The sequence below is a fragment of the Phoca vitulina genome, unplaced genomic scaffold, assembly GCF_004348235.1.
Source record: "Phoca vitulina isolate PV1807 unplaced genomic scaffold, GSC_HSeal_1.0 scaffold22, whole genome shotgun sequence".
Taxonomy (NCBI): domain Eukaryota; kingdom Metazoa; phylum Chordata; class Mammalia; order Carnivora; family Phocidae; genus Phoca; species Phoca vitulina.
The window spans coordinates 38565940-38583030 of record NW_022589725.1 but is presented as its reverse complement, the minus strand read 5'-3'; the positions used below and the strand labels follow the sequence as shown (position 1 = coordinate 38583030).

At 45.9% G+C, this 17091-nt stretch overlaps 1 protein-coding gene across 4 annotated transcripts in view; it reads left to right on the top strand.

Moving 5' to 3' along the window:
* TBC1D8 (TBC1 domain family member 8) overlaps positions 1 to 17091 on the top strand; it is a 104494-nt gene that overhangs the window by 58457 nt on the left and 28946 nt on the right. For all 4 annotated transcript variants that reach the window (XM_032419614.1, XM_032419613.1, XM_032419612.1 and 1 more), the window contains exons 3-6: positions 1631 to 1749; positions 5491 to 5719; positions 7832 to 8072; positions 16874 to 17081. In XM_032419614.1, coding sequence (XP_032275505.1) covers positions 1631 to 1749; positions 5491 to 5719; positions 7832 to 8072; positions 16874 to 17081 — 797 coding nt within the window. The remainder of the gene's footprint in view (positions 1 to 1630; positions 1750 to 5490; positions 5720 to 7831; positions 8073 to 16873; positions 17082 to 17091) is intronic.

The window sequence follows — 17091 nt, the reverse complement described above, 5'->3', positions numbered from 1 at the left end:
CCCCCCCCCCCCCCCCCCACCAAGCTGGCTCTCCTAAACCTCATGTGGCTGCATCTCCAGTCTGGTGATCCTTAAAGAGCAAGAGTCGGGGGGGGGGGGGGCACTGCTGGACAGCTGGGCAGATGACGGATTGGTGTGGACTGAATGGTGTCTTCCTCCCCCATATTCATACATTGAAGCCTTAACCCCCAGTGTGGTAGTATTTAGAGGTGAGACCTGGGGAAGTAATTAGGTTTACAGAAAGTCATGAGGGTGGGGCCCCCATGATGGGATTCCTTATAAGAAGAGAAAGAGAGACCAGATCTCTCTCTCTCTCTCACTTTTCCTTACGAAGAATTCTCTTGGATTGCTCTGATGACTCCTTCCTCACCTGTCCATTCAGAACAATAGTCCTAACACAGATGTTCTTTATACTCACTGACCCTGAACGTACAAGTCAGGAGTGAGTTCTCTGGCATTTTTATAAGATCCCTCCATGCATCTATACTCTGCAGGGAGGAAAGCTACAAATAGCATACAGAAAGTTTGGTGTTAACAAAATGCATATCTGGCTTTTTTGTATGTGGTATGTGGTTCTCTTGACCATTATGCCTCTCACATTGGCGAGCTTATTCTGCACTGGTGTTCGGTAGCCCTTGACCTCTTGGAGGTTAGAATATCTCCTGCTTCCCATTTTGGAAATCTGGTTCTCCTAGCTGGGCATTTATCTATTCCTGTACTACACACACCTGATGCACACATCCCTTTTCTTGTCCGGGACCATGCTTGCTTCAAGGCAGGGGACATTATCGAGCACCTGCTGTATGCTGGGTCCTTCCCTAGGAGCTGGCACCGTCCTCGTGCCAAGGTGCCCGTTGTCTAATGGAGAGTACTAGGAGACTCCTCGAGGGGAAATACTAAAATAACTAAGCTTTTTGGTAACAGTGTTGCTTAATGCTTCAGTAATGGGGCGATTTCTTTTTAATTGCCTTGGAAAGAAATTAACTTACTAGACATGATTTAATGTTGTACGTTTTTAACATTTAGTATACAACGTCTTTTTATCTATGCTCTTAAGGGATATTGTTGTAAATGATACGAAGTATAGCTTGGTAAACCTGAAAATTCCCTAGGTTGTTGCTGTTGTATTTAATGATGCTTGTTGCGATTGGCAACACCCTTGGGCAATCAGCAGAGCTTTCTCAGGAAGCTCTTTCCTCTGTGACCCTGGGCTGAGGTCCCTCTTGAGGGATCCCTGCTCTCACAGGGTAAACTATGTGAGACTGTTCAGAATTGGTCTGCTTTGGGGGGCTTGTTTCCCCTGGCATAGTTGCATAATTACAAATGTTCCCGTCACTTGAGTGCATGTGGTAGGAAGTCCAGGCATCAGCAAGACTGATAGGATGCCCACACGCAGTCCCAGGAGTAAACTGATGGGGCCCCTGGCCCATCCATGTGGCAGTGGACAGGTGTTTGCTGTGGTGAGGGACACCATGGCTTCAAAGGAGGGTGCCTTCATTGTCCGCTGTGGCCCAGGATGTGAGAAACCAGGATGTTTTAATCACAAACACAGGTTTCATAATATCTGGAAAATGAGTTCATGTTCTAGGAGTTACTTTTAATTTCGGTATCTTTTTCTGTTCTAACCCAGGTGCGACATTAGAGGAAATAAACCAGCATTGGGACTGGCTGGAGCAAAACCTCCTACATACTTTGTCCGTCTTTGATAATAAAGATGACATTGCCAGCTTTGTCAAAGGGAAGGTAAAGGTAGGTCCTTTGACTGAAATGCTTCTCCCCGTTTCCCCATCTTTCTTATTACTTCCATATGACATTTTGAGCACTGTAGCATTTTTGATCAGATTTGAACAATTTTCTCCACCATAACTGAACGACTTGGCTTAATACACAAAGGAGCTGGACTTGTCACTTGTCAAACTTCACAGTCAGTCTGGCAAAATATACCTGAAATTGGAAAATCCACATTCTCAGGCCTCAGTTTTTGTTCTCCTTTACAGAAGTGAAGGTCCTCTCTTGTCTCGGGGGAAAAAATGTTAACATTTATGTTTTTGCAGAGCAGAAACGGTATTTGACTCCTTAAACTCGTTATTCCCACCTTTTTGCAGTTGTGACATCTTGTCACTCTATTTTGTTGGACCTGGCACTTTCCTCTTCCTAAAGAGGCTGTTTATTCTTCAAATATGTTACATAAATGGAATTAAGACCATTTACGTTTTGAGAAGGCACGACAGGACTATTTTGGAGGGTATCTGTTAATATCTCCTGTGAGTTTCATCTTCTCCGTCATTGCAACAACATGATTGGGACCCAGTGCTTTAAAAGCCCCATCAGGCAGGGAGAGACTGTTTGTCATTCTGATTTTAACCCTTATTAAACACTTTAACACATTAGCCTCTAATACAGTTTTCCTCCCTGCGGGTAAAATCCCCCAGACCATTGATTTTGTTTATTTATTTTTTTCTTCAAAAGTTTGCCTCAAAAATGCTTCAGCTTTTAGTAAAGGGTGTCAAAGTGAATTCTCGGTTTTAAAGGGACAAAACAGAAGTATTCTTTTCCTTCCTCTTGTGTCACCAGCTAGGAACCAAAGGTCTCCTGAGTCAGGCAGTGTGGCAGTGTTGGTGTCACCTCTGGGCTGTGGGGCTGGCAGGTGGACCCAGGCTGTGGTGGGGACTCATCCAGCCCGTGGGTTACCACCTCTGCCTGGTCCGACTGACTAGCTTGGTTCCCTGGGTCAGATCGCACTGGGGCTTAGCTACAGAAATGCCTATTTCATGGTTATTTTTCACACTTACCTCCTTTCTCCTTAGTCTATCTTATCTTATGGTGGTTCTTTGATTTAGGGTTTCTCCTTTTAATATGGAGGAAGGAAATTCATTTCTGCTGCAGTAGCTTTAGGAAAGCTTCTGCAGAGAAGGAAGCAGCTTTTCTTCTACCCTCCTAGATTCTCCTAGGCCTGGAGATTAAACCGACAAACGTCGAATTGGTGAGGAAAACAGTTGATCAACGCGTGCAGTGTGCGGACACATGAGGGAAACTCAGTGATGAGTAACTCAGAGGGGTGGATAGAATGTGGGGCTCATACAGCATCTCAACAAAGAACAATACGTTTGTAGAGAAGGGACGAGACAAAGAGAAAGCCGTTTAGGCTTTCAGGGGTGGCCAGCTGTGGGAAAGTAAATGTGGGGAGAAATGAAGGGAAGAGAAGAAGGGTTGTTTTTGTGAGGTTTGTTATGTGCATTCCTCTCGGTGCTGGTCAGAATCTTACCCTCCTCTTCCCGGCACAGAGAAGGGAGGCACCTTCACAAATGGGTGTTTGGTGTCCTTGTTTTAGGCAAGTAGTGGGGGAGGGCGGAGAGCCTTTTTGGTGTCTACTGTTTCTCAGTTGTCTTCAGATCAGAATAATCCTTATGCCAAAGTGGCATAGTTTGGAATGGCATATTCTGATCCCCTGCACATCAAAACTGAAATGCCTTAAAAACAAAACAAAACAAAACAAAACAAAAAAAACAGTTGCAGGGAGACTGCTGGCCTGAAGCAGGGGTGGGGATGGAGGGGTTCTTGTGGTCTGAGATGGGGTTATATCTTTGGGGCCACTATGTGGTGTAGGTTCTTCTTTTCCTCTGGGAAGATCCAAAGGAATTAGGAATTGGGGCTTTCCTAGTCATATCCTGAGTTGGCCACTCTGTAAAGCTTTAAAGAAATCCCTGTACTTCGAGTTGTGCTCATCACCAGACCCTGCAGTCCCCAGAAGTCAGGAGTCTGTGTGGCCACCATCACCGTGGCTGCATCTGGAGCCCGTGCGTCCTGTTCTGCTTCCGTGACCCTCTGCTGTAGAGCCTTCCTAAAATCCCCTTCACGCCTCATGGTCCAGAGCTTTATATATTAGATAAGCTTTTAAAATTATTCATCTTTCTTATAACTTTTCCATTTTATAATGTCTGGTTAAATAAAATTTGGAAAAGAAGAAAAACATAATGAAGGAAATGAAAAGCACTTGAAATTTTACCAGACTTCAGATTCATTTAATAAATAATTCTTATTTTAATAGTAACTCCCAGGTAATTTTCTAAAATAGTTTATACAGGCCAGGCTTTGGTAGTTGTGCCCCGCAAATGGCCTTGTCTTTTTTTTTTTTTGAAATATTTTATTTTTTAAGTAATCTCTACACCCAACTTGGGGCTCGAATTTACAACCCTGAGATCAAGAGTCACATGCTCTACTGACTGAGCCACCCAGGCACCCCCAAAATGGGCTCATCTTACATTTTTTTGGGAGATTTTATTTATTTATTAGAGAGAGAGAGAGAGAGAGAACAGGAGGGAGGGGCAGAGGGAGAGGGAGAAGCAGACTCCCTGCTGAGCAAGGAGCCCAACATGGGGCTCGATCCCAGGACCCTGAGATCATGACCTGAGCCGAAGGCAGATGCTTAACCGACTGAGCCACCCAGGTGCCCCAAAAGTGGCCTTGTCTTAAGGGACCTAGCCTTTCATGAAGCACAGGAATGTGGGGAATCAGAATTCTGATCTTGTCAATGAGTTGTCACCCCTTAGGAAGAAGCCACAGGCTTATGTTCTAGGCACTTTTACAGCCTTACCCTGGATTTAGAAAGGATCCTTACTGTTAACTTGTTGTTGGCAAAGCCATTGTACGTTGAGATGCTTTCTTTTCTGTCTTGTCTCCCTATGCACCTGAGTGCTTTGGACATATTTATGACCTCGGCCAACAAACTTCTTTTCTACCTTAGAAGACTGTAGAGTATTTAGTGGTAGTGAAAGGTGTCAGATGTCAGGCACCTGTTGGCTTTGTATTAAAAGTTTTGAAGGAAATGACATTGCTTAGCTTTTTAAAAAGCGGGGCACCCGGGTGGCTCAGTCAACTAAGCATCTACTTTCAGCTTCGGTCATGATCTTGGGGTCCTGGGGTCAAGCCCTATGTCAGGCTCCCTGCTCAGTGGGGAGCCTGCTTCTCGCTCTCCCTCTGCTGCTCCCTCTGCTTGTGCTCTCTCGTGCTCTCTCTCTCTCTCTGTCAAATAAATAAATAGGATCTTTAAAAAAAAATACACTAACTTGTAACTCAAACTTGGATAGTTCTTCAAGGTCGATATATCAGATTCACGCTTGAGGCGGTAACTTGATCATCTGTTCCTGTAGGGAGAGCCAGGAGGTATTGTACAATAGGAATTTGTTAGAAAACTCAGGTTTAGAAGTCAGTGATTTGTCCAAAGTCTCAAGGCTGGTTAGTGGTCAAGTGAGAGACTTGTTCTTAGGTTTTCCACCCTCCACCCCCCAGCTCATCTTTCCCCCAACCATGGCAGTGCTTCTGGGTGGTAGACAGATGGAGTAGCCAGCCGCTCTCCTCCACCCCTGGTGTGTGTTGGTGGGCAGTGTAGACGCCTCAGGTGCCTGTGCTTGGCAGTCCCTTCCCACCTCTGCCTGCCCCTCCCCTAGTCCCTCTCACCGACGAGGGGACCCTTATCTTTCTGTGTGTCAGGCTCTGATTGCGGAGGAGACAAGCAGCAGGCTTGCCGAGCAGGAAGAAGAGCCTGAGAAGTTCCGAGAGGCCTTGGTGAAGTTCGAGGCCAGGTTCAACTTCCCGGAGGCAGAGAAGCTGGTCACCTATTACTCCTGCTGCTGCTGGAAGGGCAGGGTTCCCCGCCAAGGCTGGCTGTACCTCAGCATTAACCACCTCTGCTTCTACTCCTTCTTCCTGGGCAAAGAACGTAAGTGAGGCTTGGGCTGGCATTCGCAGATGAAGCTGACCCTCGGGATGCTCAGTGCTGTCCTGAGACACGAGGAAGAGCTAGAGAACAAAGGATTTTTAAATGAGTAGTTGAGATGGTAATGAGTGATTCTTGATTAACTTCAAATGACGTGTGCAGACAATTATATTTCTTTATGCTACAACCACTAAGGGGCTTTGATTTGGTGAGAATTCATTTTTTCCATTGCCTTAAACATTTCTGTGTAATTCGCTTCATAGAGCTACAGAAGGTTTTTTTACTTTATGTTGCTCTGAAAACACATTGTCAAAACTGACGCTTCTTAAGATGGGTGGGGGGCCTTTAAAAAGTTGCCAGCCCTGAAGATCATGACTGCTCCTGGAAGAGGAGCAAGATGTGCAGCTGTTCCTTGGAATGGGAGGGTCCACTTGAGATTCAGGTGGTGATTAACTTTTCACACATTTATCCACTGACCATCACCATGCGAGGTGATGGAATTCCAGGATAAGAAAGAAAAGCCGTAAGTGTTGGTTGTATATTGAATTTTTAAAAAATCATTCCCACTGAAACTTCTTTTGGAACCAAGTATTGTTGCAGGCATCCATGCAGGATGGCAGCTGTGTGTGTGTATATAAAACAAGTAAATGCGTATGTATGTGTTTATATAATTTTTTTTTCCTTCCTGCATTTAAGTTTATATTTCAAGTTGAACCAGTGGGAGGGGCTTCTCTGAAATTGTGCTGACACAGCTTCCTTCCAGGGCCATTGCTTCTCTTTCTCACGCTGCCAGCTTCAGGTCTGATGCTCCAGTACGTACACCCTGTGTGCACAGCCTTTCCCTACCCCTGGACTGTGCTCTGACCTAATCTTGACTATCCTTATTCTTGTACTTTCTGCGGTGCTTCTCAAAATTCATGCAGGTCTTTCCTTCCCTTCCCCATTCTTGTGCCTCTTTGGAAACTCCGGTTCACCCTTCAAAATCAGTTCAGATTTTTATCACCTCCAGGGACTTTCCTTGGTTCCCTTAAAATTTGCACCATGTTTGTGTTTCTGTTTTAGATTTTGTCAAGTTAGTGGTTGCTTATTTTACATGTCTGTTTGCCCTATTTGAATGAGCTCCTTAAGTGCAGGGCTTTTCACAAAGTAGACGCTTGATGAAATGAAAGTTGATGTTATAGGTTGCATATGTGTTTGTGTGAACAACTTACGTGAAAGCAACTAGAAGTAGCTGAAGAAGCTTCTTCTCAACCTGATGTAGATGTGTGGCCTTTTAAGTTACTGAAGCCCTGAAAACATTATTACAACAAGTGGAAAGAAATGGTAGAAAAAGAAACACTTCAAGATCCCTTCCTTTATTTGAAAAAGAAAATGAGTTACTTTCTGACACCGTGCATTCATGGTGACTAAGCCAAATTTTGTTAGGATGCTGAGTTTTGAAAAAAAATGATTTCTAGTATTTGATAATATTTATCACTTTAAGTTGTCATAGTGTCTTTTCCCCGTTTCCATTAGCAGGCGCTAGCTAGCCTCACTACCACTGTATTGGAAACATTTCCCAGAATAGAACCCTTGTTTATAAAATGTACTGTTTGTACCGTATTGCTTTAAAAAGAATTCCATAGAAATTGTACTGTGTCTTCTAAGACTGTCATTTGACACAGTCTAAATGTTAAGCCTGTTTCTCTAAACGAAATCATGAATAATCCTCTTTTGCACTTTTTTTTTTCATAGCTTACACCATGAATGCTGCTTTTGAAACCAGAAATTAGGTAGATTGAGAAAGTTTTGCATATTTTGCAAATATTTAAGTTTAAATATTTTTGAAGAAGTTTTCCTGTTGTTAACTTGATATTTCAGAATGCTGTCCCCTGTACGTGTGCAGTAGCCAGCAACTTGGAAGATTTTACTTAAATCTTCTTTTAAGAAAATCATGAAACATGAGTTGGGTTCTAACACACAGCTGTCAGGCAGCTTTGTGCTTCCCCTTTCCTGCTCTGGTTTTGCATTTCAGCTTAAGGAAATCCTTGGACTCTTGTTTGCTGATACACTCAAGTTTGGCTCATACGTTAGGGTAACCTATGTATTTGCCTTTTTTTTTTTTTTCTCTTCCAGTTAAACTTGTAGTCCCTTGGGTTGATATCCAGAAGTTGGAAAGAACGTCCAACGTCTTCCTGACGGATACCATCCGAATCACCACGCAGAATAAGGAGCGCGACTTCTCCATGTTCCTGAACCTCGATGAGGTGTTCAAGATCATGGAGCAGTTGGCGGACGTGACACTCCGGAGGCTCCTGGATAATGAGGTCTTTGACCTGGACCCAGACCTGCAGGAGCCGAGCCAGATCACCAAGCGGTAAGAGCTTCCGTTTTCAGTTCCTCACCCATAGGACTGATGTGCCACCACCTTCATTTACATGTGCTTTGTTAGTCTTAGTTGTACAAGGTTTAAATTTCCCTTGTGGCATGATGCAGATTTTCCTGTGGCGTTAATCATGATTGTGACATAATAATTGGCAGCGACTGTTAATTTTTTTTTTAATAGTGAAGGTTTTTTTTTTTTTTTTAAAGATTTCATCTATTTGTTTTAGAGCAAGTGAGCTGGGGGAGGGGCAGGGGGAGGCGGAGAGGGAGAGAATCTCTAGCAGACTCTGCACTGAGCGTGGAGCCCAGCTCGGGGCTCGATCCCATGACCCTGACATGACCTGAGGCGAAACCAAGAGTCAGACGCTCAACTAACTGAGCCATCCAGGTGCCCCGATTGTTGATTTTTTTTATGCAGTTGACTTTGTTTTCTGGATCCAATTCTGCTTTTTTTCCAGATACTTGGAAACTGATTTTTATAAAAAATACTTCTAAGGAAATGTAACATGGATAGCTTCATGATAGAATTCCATTCAGTACTGTGCTTTGTCAGTGAACATTAAGAAATTTTATATTTCCATTTGGAAGTGCTTTGTAGAAAAAGTTTTCAGGACAGTGGATTTATTTTTGGTACCGGTTTGTCATTAGAAATGTGCCTTAGTAATGCTCTAAGTTAACATTCTTTGTTATTGGTTTGCCCCCAGCTGATGCTAGGTGTGGAGATGTCTGGGGCAGTTGCTTGAATTATTAGTCACTTTAAAGAAGTTCAGCTTTATTATCTAAAATTTAAACGGTGGTGTTTGTCCGAGCTTGACTGTGCTTCCGGACTTGGTGGTTTAGACCAGGTAACTGCAGAGCTGATACAAAGATACCCTTAGAGAAACAAGTCATCTGTGAAGTGCTGTCGCGGCTGGATAGATCTGGTATCGTTACAGAATCACCGCTATTATTTAGTACTACTAGACATGAAAAAAATGTTTTAATCTGGTAAAATACACATGACATAAAATTTGCTGCCTTAATACCACTGAACCATACAGTTAAAAATGGATAAGTACGTTCACATTGTTGTGCAACCATCCCCTCCATCCAGCCCTGGGGCGCTTCATCTTGCAAAACTGAAACTCTGTCCCCATTAAGCAATAACTCCATTCCCTCCTCCCCCAGCCCCTGGCAACTGCCACCCTACTTTCTGTCTCTGAGTTTGACTACTCGAGGTCCCTCATGTAAGTGGACTCATACAGTATCTGTCTTTTTGTGACTCGCTTATTTCACTTAGTGTCATGTCCCTAAGGTTCATCCATGTTGTAGCAGGTGCCAGAATTTCCTTCCTCTTTAAGGCTAGGTAGTAAAATAGTCCATTGCATGGATATACCACATTTTCTTTATCCGTTCATGCATCTATGGACACAAAGCTGTTTCTGCCTTTTGGCTGTTGTATCTGATGTTGCTATGAGCATGTGTGTGCAAATATCTTTTCGAGTCCCTGCTTTCACATCTTTTGGGCATATACCCAGAAGTGGAATTGTGAGATTGTGTGGTAGTTCTGTGTCGTTCTATGTCCAGTCATTAAAAACATTTTTTAAATCTATTGTAACATTCCTGTTATTCCTTACACACGTTCGCTATTTTCTCGGAACATCTGGGAGAACATGTGTCTAATTAGTGGTCTCTAAATGGCAGTGTGTTTGTAGTTGGCATGTGTTCAGCAAGAATTTAGAGCCCCTGCTGTGTGCATGCGCTGGAAATTTGATCGTGTATCATCCCAAGTAAGGCAAAAATCAAAAAGTGAACTTTTTTGGTGGAACTCCAGTGAATTTCACTTGGTTTTATGTCCTCATCATCTGACAGTCCCTTTGTGAGAGGGGATGGTGCTGCTTGTCACTCCCTTACGAAAGGAGAGCCTTGGGGTGCTGCCCTTGGGTCTTCTCACTCCCCATCCTGAGCTCCTCCCTGTGCCTCCTGACCCCGGGTTTCCATTTACCATCTCTGGCTCTGTCCTAGGTCCAGAGAAGACAACCCAGCACAACGGCAGCCCCACTCTCCCATATATCTTCAAATAACTCTATAGTCGTTCGGTATCTGAGTCCTTTTAGTCCAGCTTACAAAGATTGGTTAAAAATGAAGAAACCAGTCTCGGTTGTAGGAGATGTTAAAGGGCTCCTATAAATCACCCAGTAAAGCTGCTCTCTCTTCTGCAGGTTTTGCATCGATGCCTGTGAATTGCGATGTGTGTGAATTGCAGCCAGGGTCTTAGAACTAGGAGGCTGGCTGATAGCCTGCATGCTCCGGTCACCTCCATGGGCATTGGGATTTCAGGTGACTTCTCACAGATCTCCTGATGTTCCTTCATGGCTCCACTTCTAGATGTAGCATTGTGGTTTGGGGTAGAAACTGGGAAAGAAGAGGCTGATGGCAGGTTTGTCGCTCTTAAGACCCTTTGGTAAAATCATTCGTTTTGGAAGAAAATTCATCAGCACAGGCAGTCTTCATGCATGTTCCAGAATTCAGGTGAATTATATGAGGCTCCCCCTCTTCCACTTTCTATCCTGGAAACCATTAGGAAGAAGGGAGAGAAAAGGACAAAACAGGGCCCCGGCGGTGGCCAGGGTGGCGCTGCTGGGACCCCACAGGTGCCTTGGGCTGGCCCTGTGATGGACGGCAGGATTCTGGTCCGTGGTGTGTTTTGCTGGTCTCTGCACTTTGAGTGACTTCTTCCAAAAGTGAAAGGCATGTCCTTGCCTACCAGTTCCTCGCTGGGTCTCCTGTGTAGCTTTCTGTCATGGAGACATAGGCCTGTGGACATAAACAGGTAATGACTCAGTCAACTTGACATCCTGCCAAGAGAGCCCAGGTTTTCAAGTTGAGGAAAACAGTCTCTTGATGCAAACGGCACGATCAGAAGTGCTGGAATGCTCCTCAGGCTCCCTTTTGTTGATGTATTTTCACTTCCCTTCCCAGATAACAGCTTTAGAAAGGTGCCCTTGGGGTCACTGGTGTGGTGAGCCATCTGATCTATGAATTAGTCATGATTGCTGCTCATGCTCACTCCCATGGGACTTCGGGACAGAGCCCAGCGAGGCTGGGACTCCAGCGGGAGCCGGGAGACGGGATTGGTGCATTGCACAGGAGGACCCAGTCAGACAAGGTGGAGCTGGCTGGCCCCGGGGAGTCCTCTGGCCCAGCCCTCACACTTCGCAGAGGAGGGCCTGGACCAGGGATTCTGGGGTGCAGTAACAGAATCCAGGAGGGCAGGGAAACGGAGACTGAGGAAGGGACTTCTGGGGGCTGGGGGAGCTAATAAATGGATTGGTCCTGAAATTTACAAACAAAATAACACTTGTAAAGTTGTGAGCGGTAGGTTGAGAACTGTGTAGCCAGCTATTTGGGGCGGGGGGAGATTGGTGATGGGTTTCACTAAATCAAAATTAATATCTTCATTAAAATCTGTATTGATTGATTGGAAAGTGCTGGAGGAAAACTCAGTTAATGCAGTACAGTGAATGGAGGGTCTTTCCCCTGATGGAAGCTTTTTCTGTGGTATCCAAAGGTAAGCAGTGGCTGCCGGGGTTGGGGGGGGGCTGATGTCTTCAGAATAAGCCCTCATCCCCTGTTGCCTGGCTGAGTCTTAGCTCCCTGGTCTGACTTTTCAGACCTTCTTTGGCCTTTTCTGCCCAGATTCACTCCCTTTCCTGCTGTTCTCCTTGTGCCCCTACTAAGAATGCCCAGCCTAGCTCTGTAATTTATTCGACTTTCTGTCCTTGTGATTCTGGTTCAGAGTCACCATCTCTTAGGGTCTCCTCATGCAGCCCCGAACAGTTCCTTCCTCACCGGGGAAGGCCTGCGGCTCCCCACCCTGCAGAGCCCTAGCTGCTTTGTACTTCTCCAGGCTGTTCTGGAGCAGGATGGAGGGCAGAGGGTGAAGGCAGGAGCCTTGAGCGTGAAAAAGCCTTCTAGATGCCAGTGTTATTGAGGTCTTGGTCTGCTGGAGCTCCGAGAATGGATTTTCAAAGAAATGGGGGCACTGCGGCCCCAGCTGAGTCCATCTGCAGCCTGTTGTCTGCTGTCTGAGGGCTGGGTTTCCCTCATGCCCCCATTGTGTGCAGGGGACCCAGGCTGCTATGTGCTCTGTGTAAGATGCTTCATAGCAAGGTTGTCCTTCTGTTTCCTTAGTGCTCTTGGGGGAAGGTAGAGGAAAGGTGTTTCACGTAAACACACATTCGAGGGATGCCATGTTGTATGTGCACACTTTTGGGCTTTGAGGACAAGTATGCGTATCTGGTCTTTCTGCCTTGTTTCTTTTCTTTTTTTTTTTTTTTTAAAGATTTTATTTATTTATTTGACAGAGACAGCGAGAGAGGGAACACAAGCAGGGGGAGTGGGAGAGGGAGAAGCAGGCTTCCCGTGGAGCAGGGAGCCTGATGCGGGGCTTGATGCCAGGACCCTGGGATCATGACCTGAGCCGAAGGCAGACGCTCAACGACTGAGCCACCCAGGCGCCCCTTTCTGCCTAGTTTCTACATTGCCGGCTCTTGCCCAGAGTTTCAAATGAGTTGGGCGTGGGTCTGTGGGTGGGTGTGTAACTAAGAGCCTCTAGAAATCTTTATACGTATCTTTATGGGGCAAACTGCCTGCAGAGGGCCAAGTTATTCCAGAAGGGCAGGGGTGGTACTTGAGGCCTCAGGTCTAGGGCACAGGGGGGACCTCCTCACACCCGGTGCTAATGCGGGAGCCCACCTGCCCCAGTCTGCCACACAGCCTGAGTTTGGGGAAGCACTTGGCCTTGAGCAGCTTGAGCTGCTGACAAACAGGAGGTTTGTGGATGTGGGGTGAGTGACACGAGGGAGGGAGAGTTACCATGGCTTGTGAGGCCTGACACGGGTCTTTTCAAAAGTGTTCTAACAGGTTGATGGGGAAAAGAGAGAGGGAAACCTGTTTTTGATACATTTGTACCAAAACTAGGAGGACAAAATCGAATTCCTAGGTTTGCAGAGAAACGAAAGAACAACCCACCCTTTCATTTCTTGGGTCTAAGGTCTAAGGAATGAAGTGTGGAATTTTAAATGTGGGCATGTAGTTTAGAATTGTCCACATTGTTGTCACGCAGGACTGCACGTGTTAATTGCAGCTCTGCGAACAAACTTGGTGTTCTCGCTCCCCACGTTTATGTCCTGTGTGGTTACAGGCTCATACGATGGCATGTGTTAAGGCAGGAGGGTTTGTGGCACCGTCCCTTCTATTCTCAGCTGTCGCTTTCTCTTGGAGTGATTGCTTTGACCAGTGCATACCAGCAAGGTGGACAATGGGTGGTAAATATTGTGGGGGCTGCCGGGCTAGTTTTCATCTTTATAGGGGCACTTCTGCCCTGGCTTACAGGCCTGTGCTCGGCTACTGCTTTCTGAATGGTTGGTAATGGCTCATGTCTGTTGGGCATTTCTATGGAGGAAGAGGGGGAGCCTTTAGTAAGTACTGGAAGGTCTGAAAGGCAAATTGTGACCAGTGGGCTTTGTTTCTGGTGCTCTTCGGAAAGAGGAGCTGATATTTTTAGCATCAAAACTACCACCTGCGAAACAGACCTAAAGGATGAAGTGGTCTTACTCTGAGCTTCATAAAGGGCTTGAGCTACTCCTCTCTCAAGCTACTACTGGATCTTCATCTCCATCTGTTGGAAAGTTAAATGCCACAAATATAGGTATAATGCAGATTTAGAGGCAGAATTGGAAGAGGACTTTCTAAGGAAGGAAGATGATTTAGGAAAGTCCTTCCTGCTGCTTTTTTTTTTTTTTTTTAAGATTTATTTATTTCAGAGAGAGCGTGTGCAAGCATGCGGGGGGGAGGGGCAGAGGGAGGAGAGAATCCTGAAGCAGACTCCTTGCTGAGTGTGGAGCCCGACGAGGAGCTCGATCCCAGGACCCTGAGATCCTGACCTGAGCCGAAACCAAGAGTCAGCAGCTTAACCAACTGAGCCACCCAGGTGCCCCCCTCCTTTCTGTCTTTGTCTTATAACATGAGGTCACTGGTCTGTGACTGCTGAATGTGTGAGAGATAGACCCCAACGGTGACAGAGAACAGCCCAGAAAGGAGAGTGGAGGTGTGCTCAGAAGCCGTGGAGGATGGGGTTGAACTGAGTGGTTGGCTGGTGTGGCAGGTGCACCGAACAGAAAAGTCATATAACTGAGTGCCTTATTCTTACACTGAAGAGCTGGCTGCAAAAATACCACAAGTCCTTCCCCCTCTCCCCCCCGCCCCCGTGCTTCTAGGAAGGACCAGACAACAGTTGAATTCAGTGGTGGCTGGACCCACCTCGGTGAGATACGTACAGGCAGGCTGTGTCGGCTTTACTTTCACCAAAGCCAGCACGGCCAGCCTGCTTTCAGGACAAGGATACAAACCCTCCAACGGAAATATGCTGAATATAGGTCTGCTTTCAGGGAAGTGGGGTGATCTTGAGGGTCCTTGACTTCCATCCTGTGGTACGTGAATTTCTAGAGCATTCACGGTGCTTTCCCACGTTCTCCCAGCTCCTCTGGGGAGGAAGCGCAGGCTCCTTTGGAAACAGCCATTCCTGGAATATCAGGTGCTGCAGCCTTTGGCCCGCAGTAACCGGACCAATCTTGATCTGTAGAAGTTGTCTAATTTCTAGCTGTGCCCGGAGGACTTTCTGAACATGCATGTATCTGTCTTTGTGAGGGCTTGATAGTAAATTCCGAGCACTCCCCCATCTCCGGGTGGGGTCTCCTGGGAAGACAGTTGTGTGATGGTGTGAAAATGAGGACTGGGTTGGAAACGGGAAGCAGGGCAGGAGGGGCCTACATGTGTGAGCCTGGCCCTGGTGAGGGGAGGATGTGTCTAAAAGATCACTCAGATTGGGGCATTTAAAATTTATGCAACATTTTAAAAGTTACTCTTTTCCTAAAAGAAAATAGCTTCATTTTTAAAAAAGCTAACAATATGTGGTCAGGTAGAAAATTTAAGCAGAATAAAAATGAAAAGTGGAAATCCTACTACACAGAGTCAACTACTATTAACATTTTATGCAAAATCTTTTTACATATCACTTTCTGCAAATTTTATAGAATTTATATAAATGGGATCATACTGTAGATGCTATTTCTAACCTGCTTTTTCAATATTGTGGACATCATATGTTTTCAGGGATCTCTTGAAGCAGAACGGTTAGGTATTGTTTCCATTTTACAGATGTCAAGATGTGATATGGAGAAGTGTTATCTAAGGTCACCCAGCTAATAAGAAAGCTAAGAGTTCATATTCCTTACTTTGAGCGCAGTGCTAATTCTCTCAGATAAATTTAAAGAGGTCTTATTCGATGTGGCAAAGAAAATTTTTATCTCTGTACAGTGGAATTTCCCCTCTACTAGAATTTTGGGGTATGACATAAATTCATCAGTATTTGCAAACATTGTGATTTCGCTGCCTTCTTGCTTTATTGGATGTTAGAGCCAAGACCCAGGGTATGGAGGGGGGGTCCTCTAGGGTAGGATTTCTCCCTGATTCTCCACTGTCCATACTGATGTGACACTGATGGGCTTCTCTCCAGTGATACTTTTACTTGGATTTGTTTTTTTATTTTTTTATTTTTTGAGAGAGAGAGAGAGCTGGGGGAGGGGCAGAGGGAGAAGGAGAGAAAGAATCTTAAGCAGGCTCCACGCCCAGTGCAGAGCCTGACGTGGGGCTTGCTCTCATGACCCTGAGATCATGACCTGAACTGAAATCAGGAGTCAGATGCTTAACCGACTGAGCCAGCCAGATGCCGCTTGGATTTGTTTTTTAAAGGTAATAATAGCTAATGTTTATTCAGCACTTACTGTATGCCCAGCACAGATCTCAGTGTAACTGCTTTTTTGAGCTGTCATTCATATACCATACAATTCACCCTGTTAAAGCATCCCAATCAGTGGTTTTTCAATCCAGAGAGTTGTGCAACCGTCATCACACTCAGTTTAGAACATTTTCTTCACCCCAAGAAGGAACCCCAGACTTATGAGCAGTCACTCCCCACTTCTCCCTTATCCCCTGCTCTACATAATCACTAAGCTATTTTCTGTCTTTATGAGTTTTGCCTATTCTGGAAATTTCATATAAAGGGAATCAGGCGGTATGCGGTCTTTTATATCTGTAACACTTTCGAGGTCAGTCCCTGGTGTAGCTTGTGTCAGTATTTCGTGTGGCCGGGTGATCTTCTGTTGTGTGGCTCTGTCCCATTTTGTTGATCTGTTTATCAGCGGATGGACGTTTGGGTTGTTGCCATCCTGAACACGCGTGTCCAGGTTTTTGAGCAGATGTTCATTTTCGGTTCTCTGGGGTCTACGCCTAGGAGGGGAATTGCAGGGTCGTATGGTAAGTCCATGTTGAACCTTTTGAGAACCAGCCAAACTGTTTTCCAGACGGGCCGCACCATTTTACATTCCCACCCGCGGTGTATGAAGGTTTCCGTTTCTCCACGTCCTCGCCGGCACTTGGTGTTACGGACTTTCTGATACTGGATCCTTAAACCATTGTTTGATGGTGATTCACAGTGTTGCTCAAACCAGGAAGGAGTATCTGTTTTGGTCTGTGAGTTTGTTGTCTTACTTTTGCGCAGAGGCGACCCCTTCTGCCTGGAGTACCCGTTCCCTCCGAGGTTGGCTGTGAAGTGGGGTGCGTGCTGGGACCCATGCACGACCCGGCGGGGCTCATCCATTTTCACATCCGGCTTCAGAGGGTTTTCTTTGTAAACGCATGTGTTCGTTCACCGTTCCTGCCTCTCTGTCTTCTCTCTGCCCCCTCCGCCAGGGACCTGGAAGCCAGAGCACAGAACGAGTTCTTCCGGGCGTTCTTCAGGCTGCCGAGGCGCGAGAGGCTGCACGCCGTGCTGGACTGCTCGCTGTGGACGCCGTTCAGCCGCTGCCACACCGTGGGGCGGATGTTCGCCTCCGACCGCTACATCTGCTTCGCCAGCAAGGAGGATGGCTGCTGCAATGTCATTCTGCCGCTCAGAGAGGTAGGCGGAG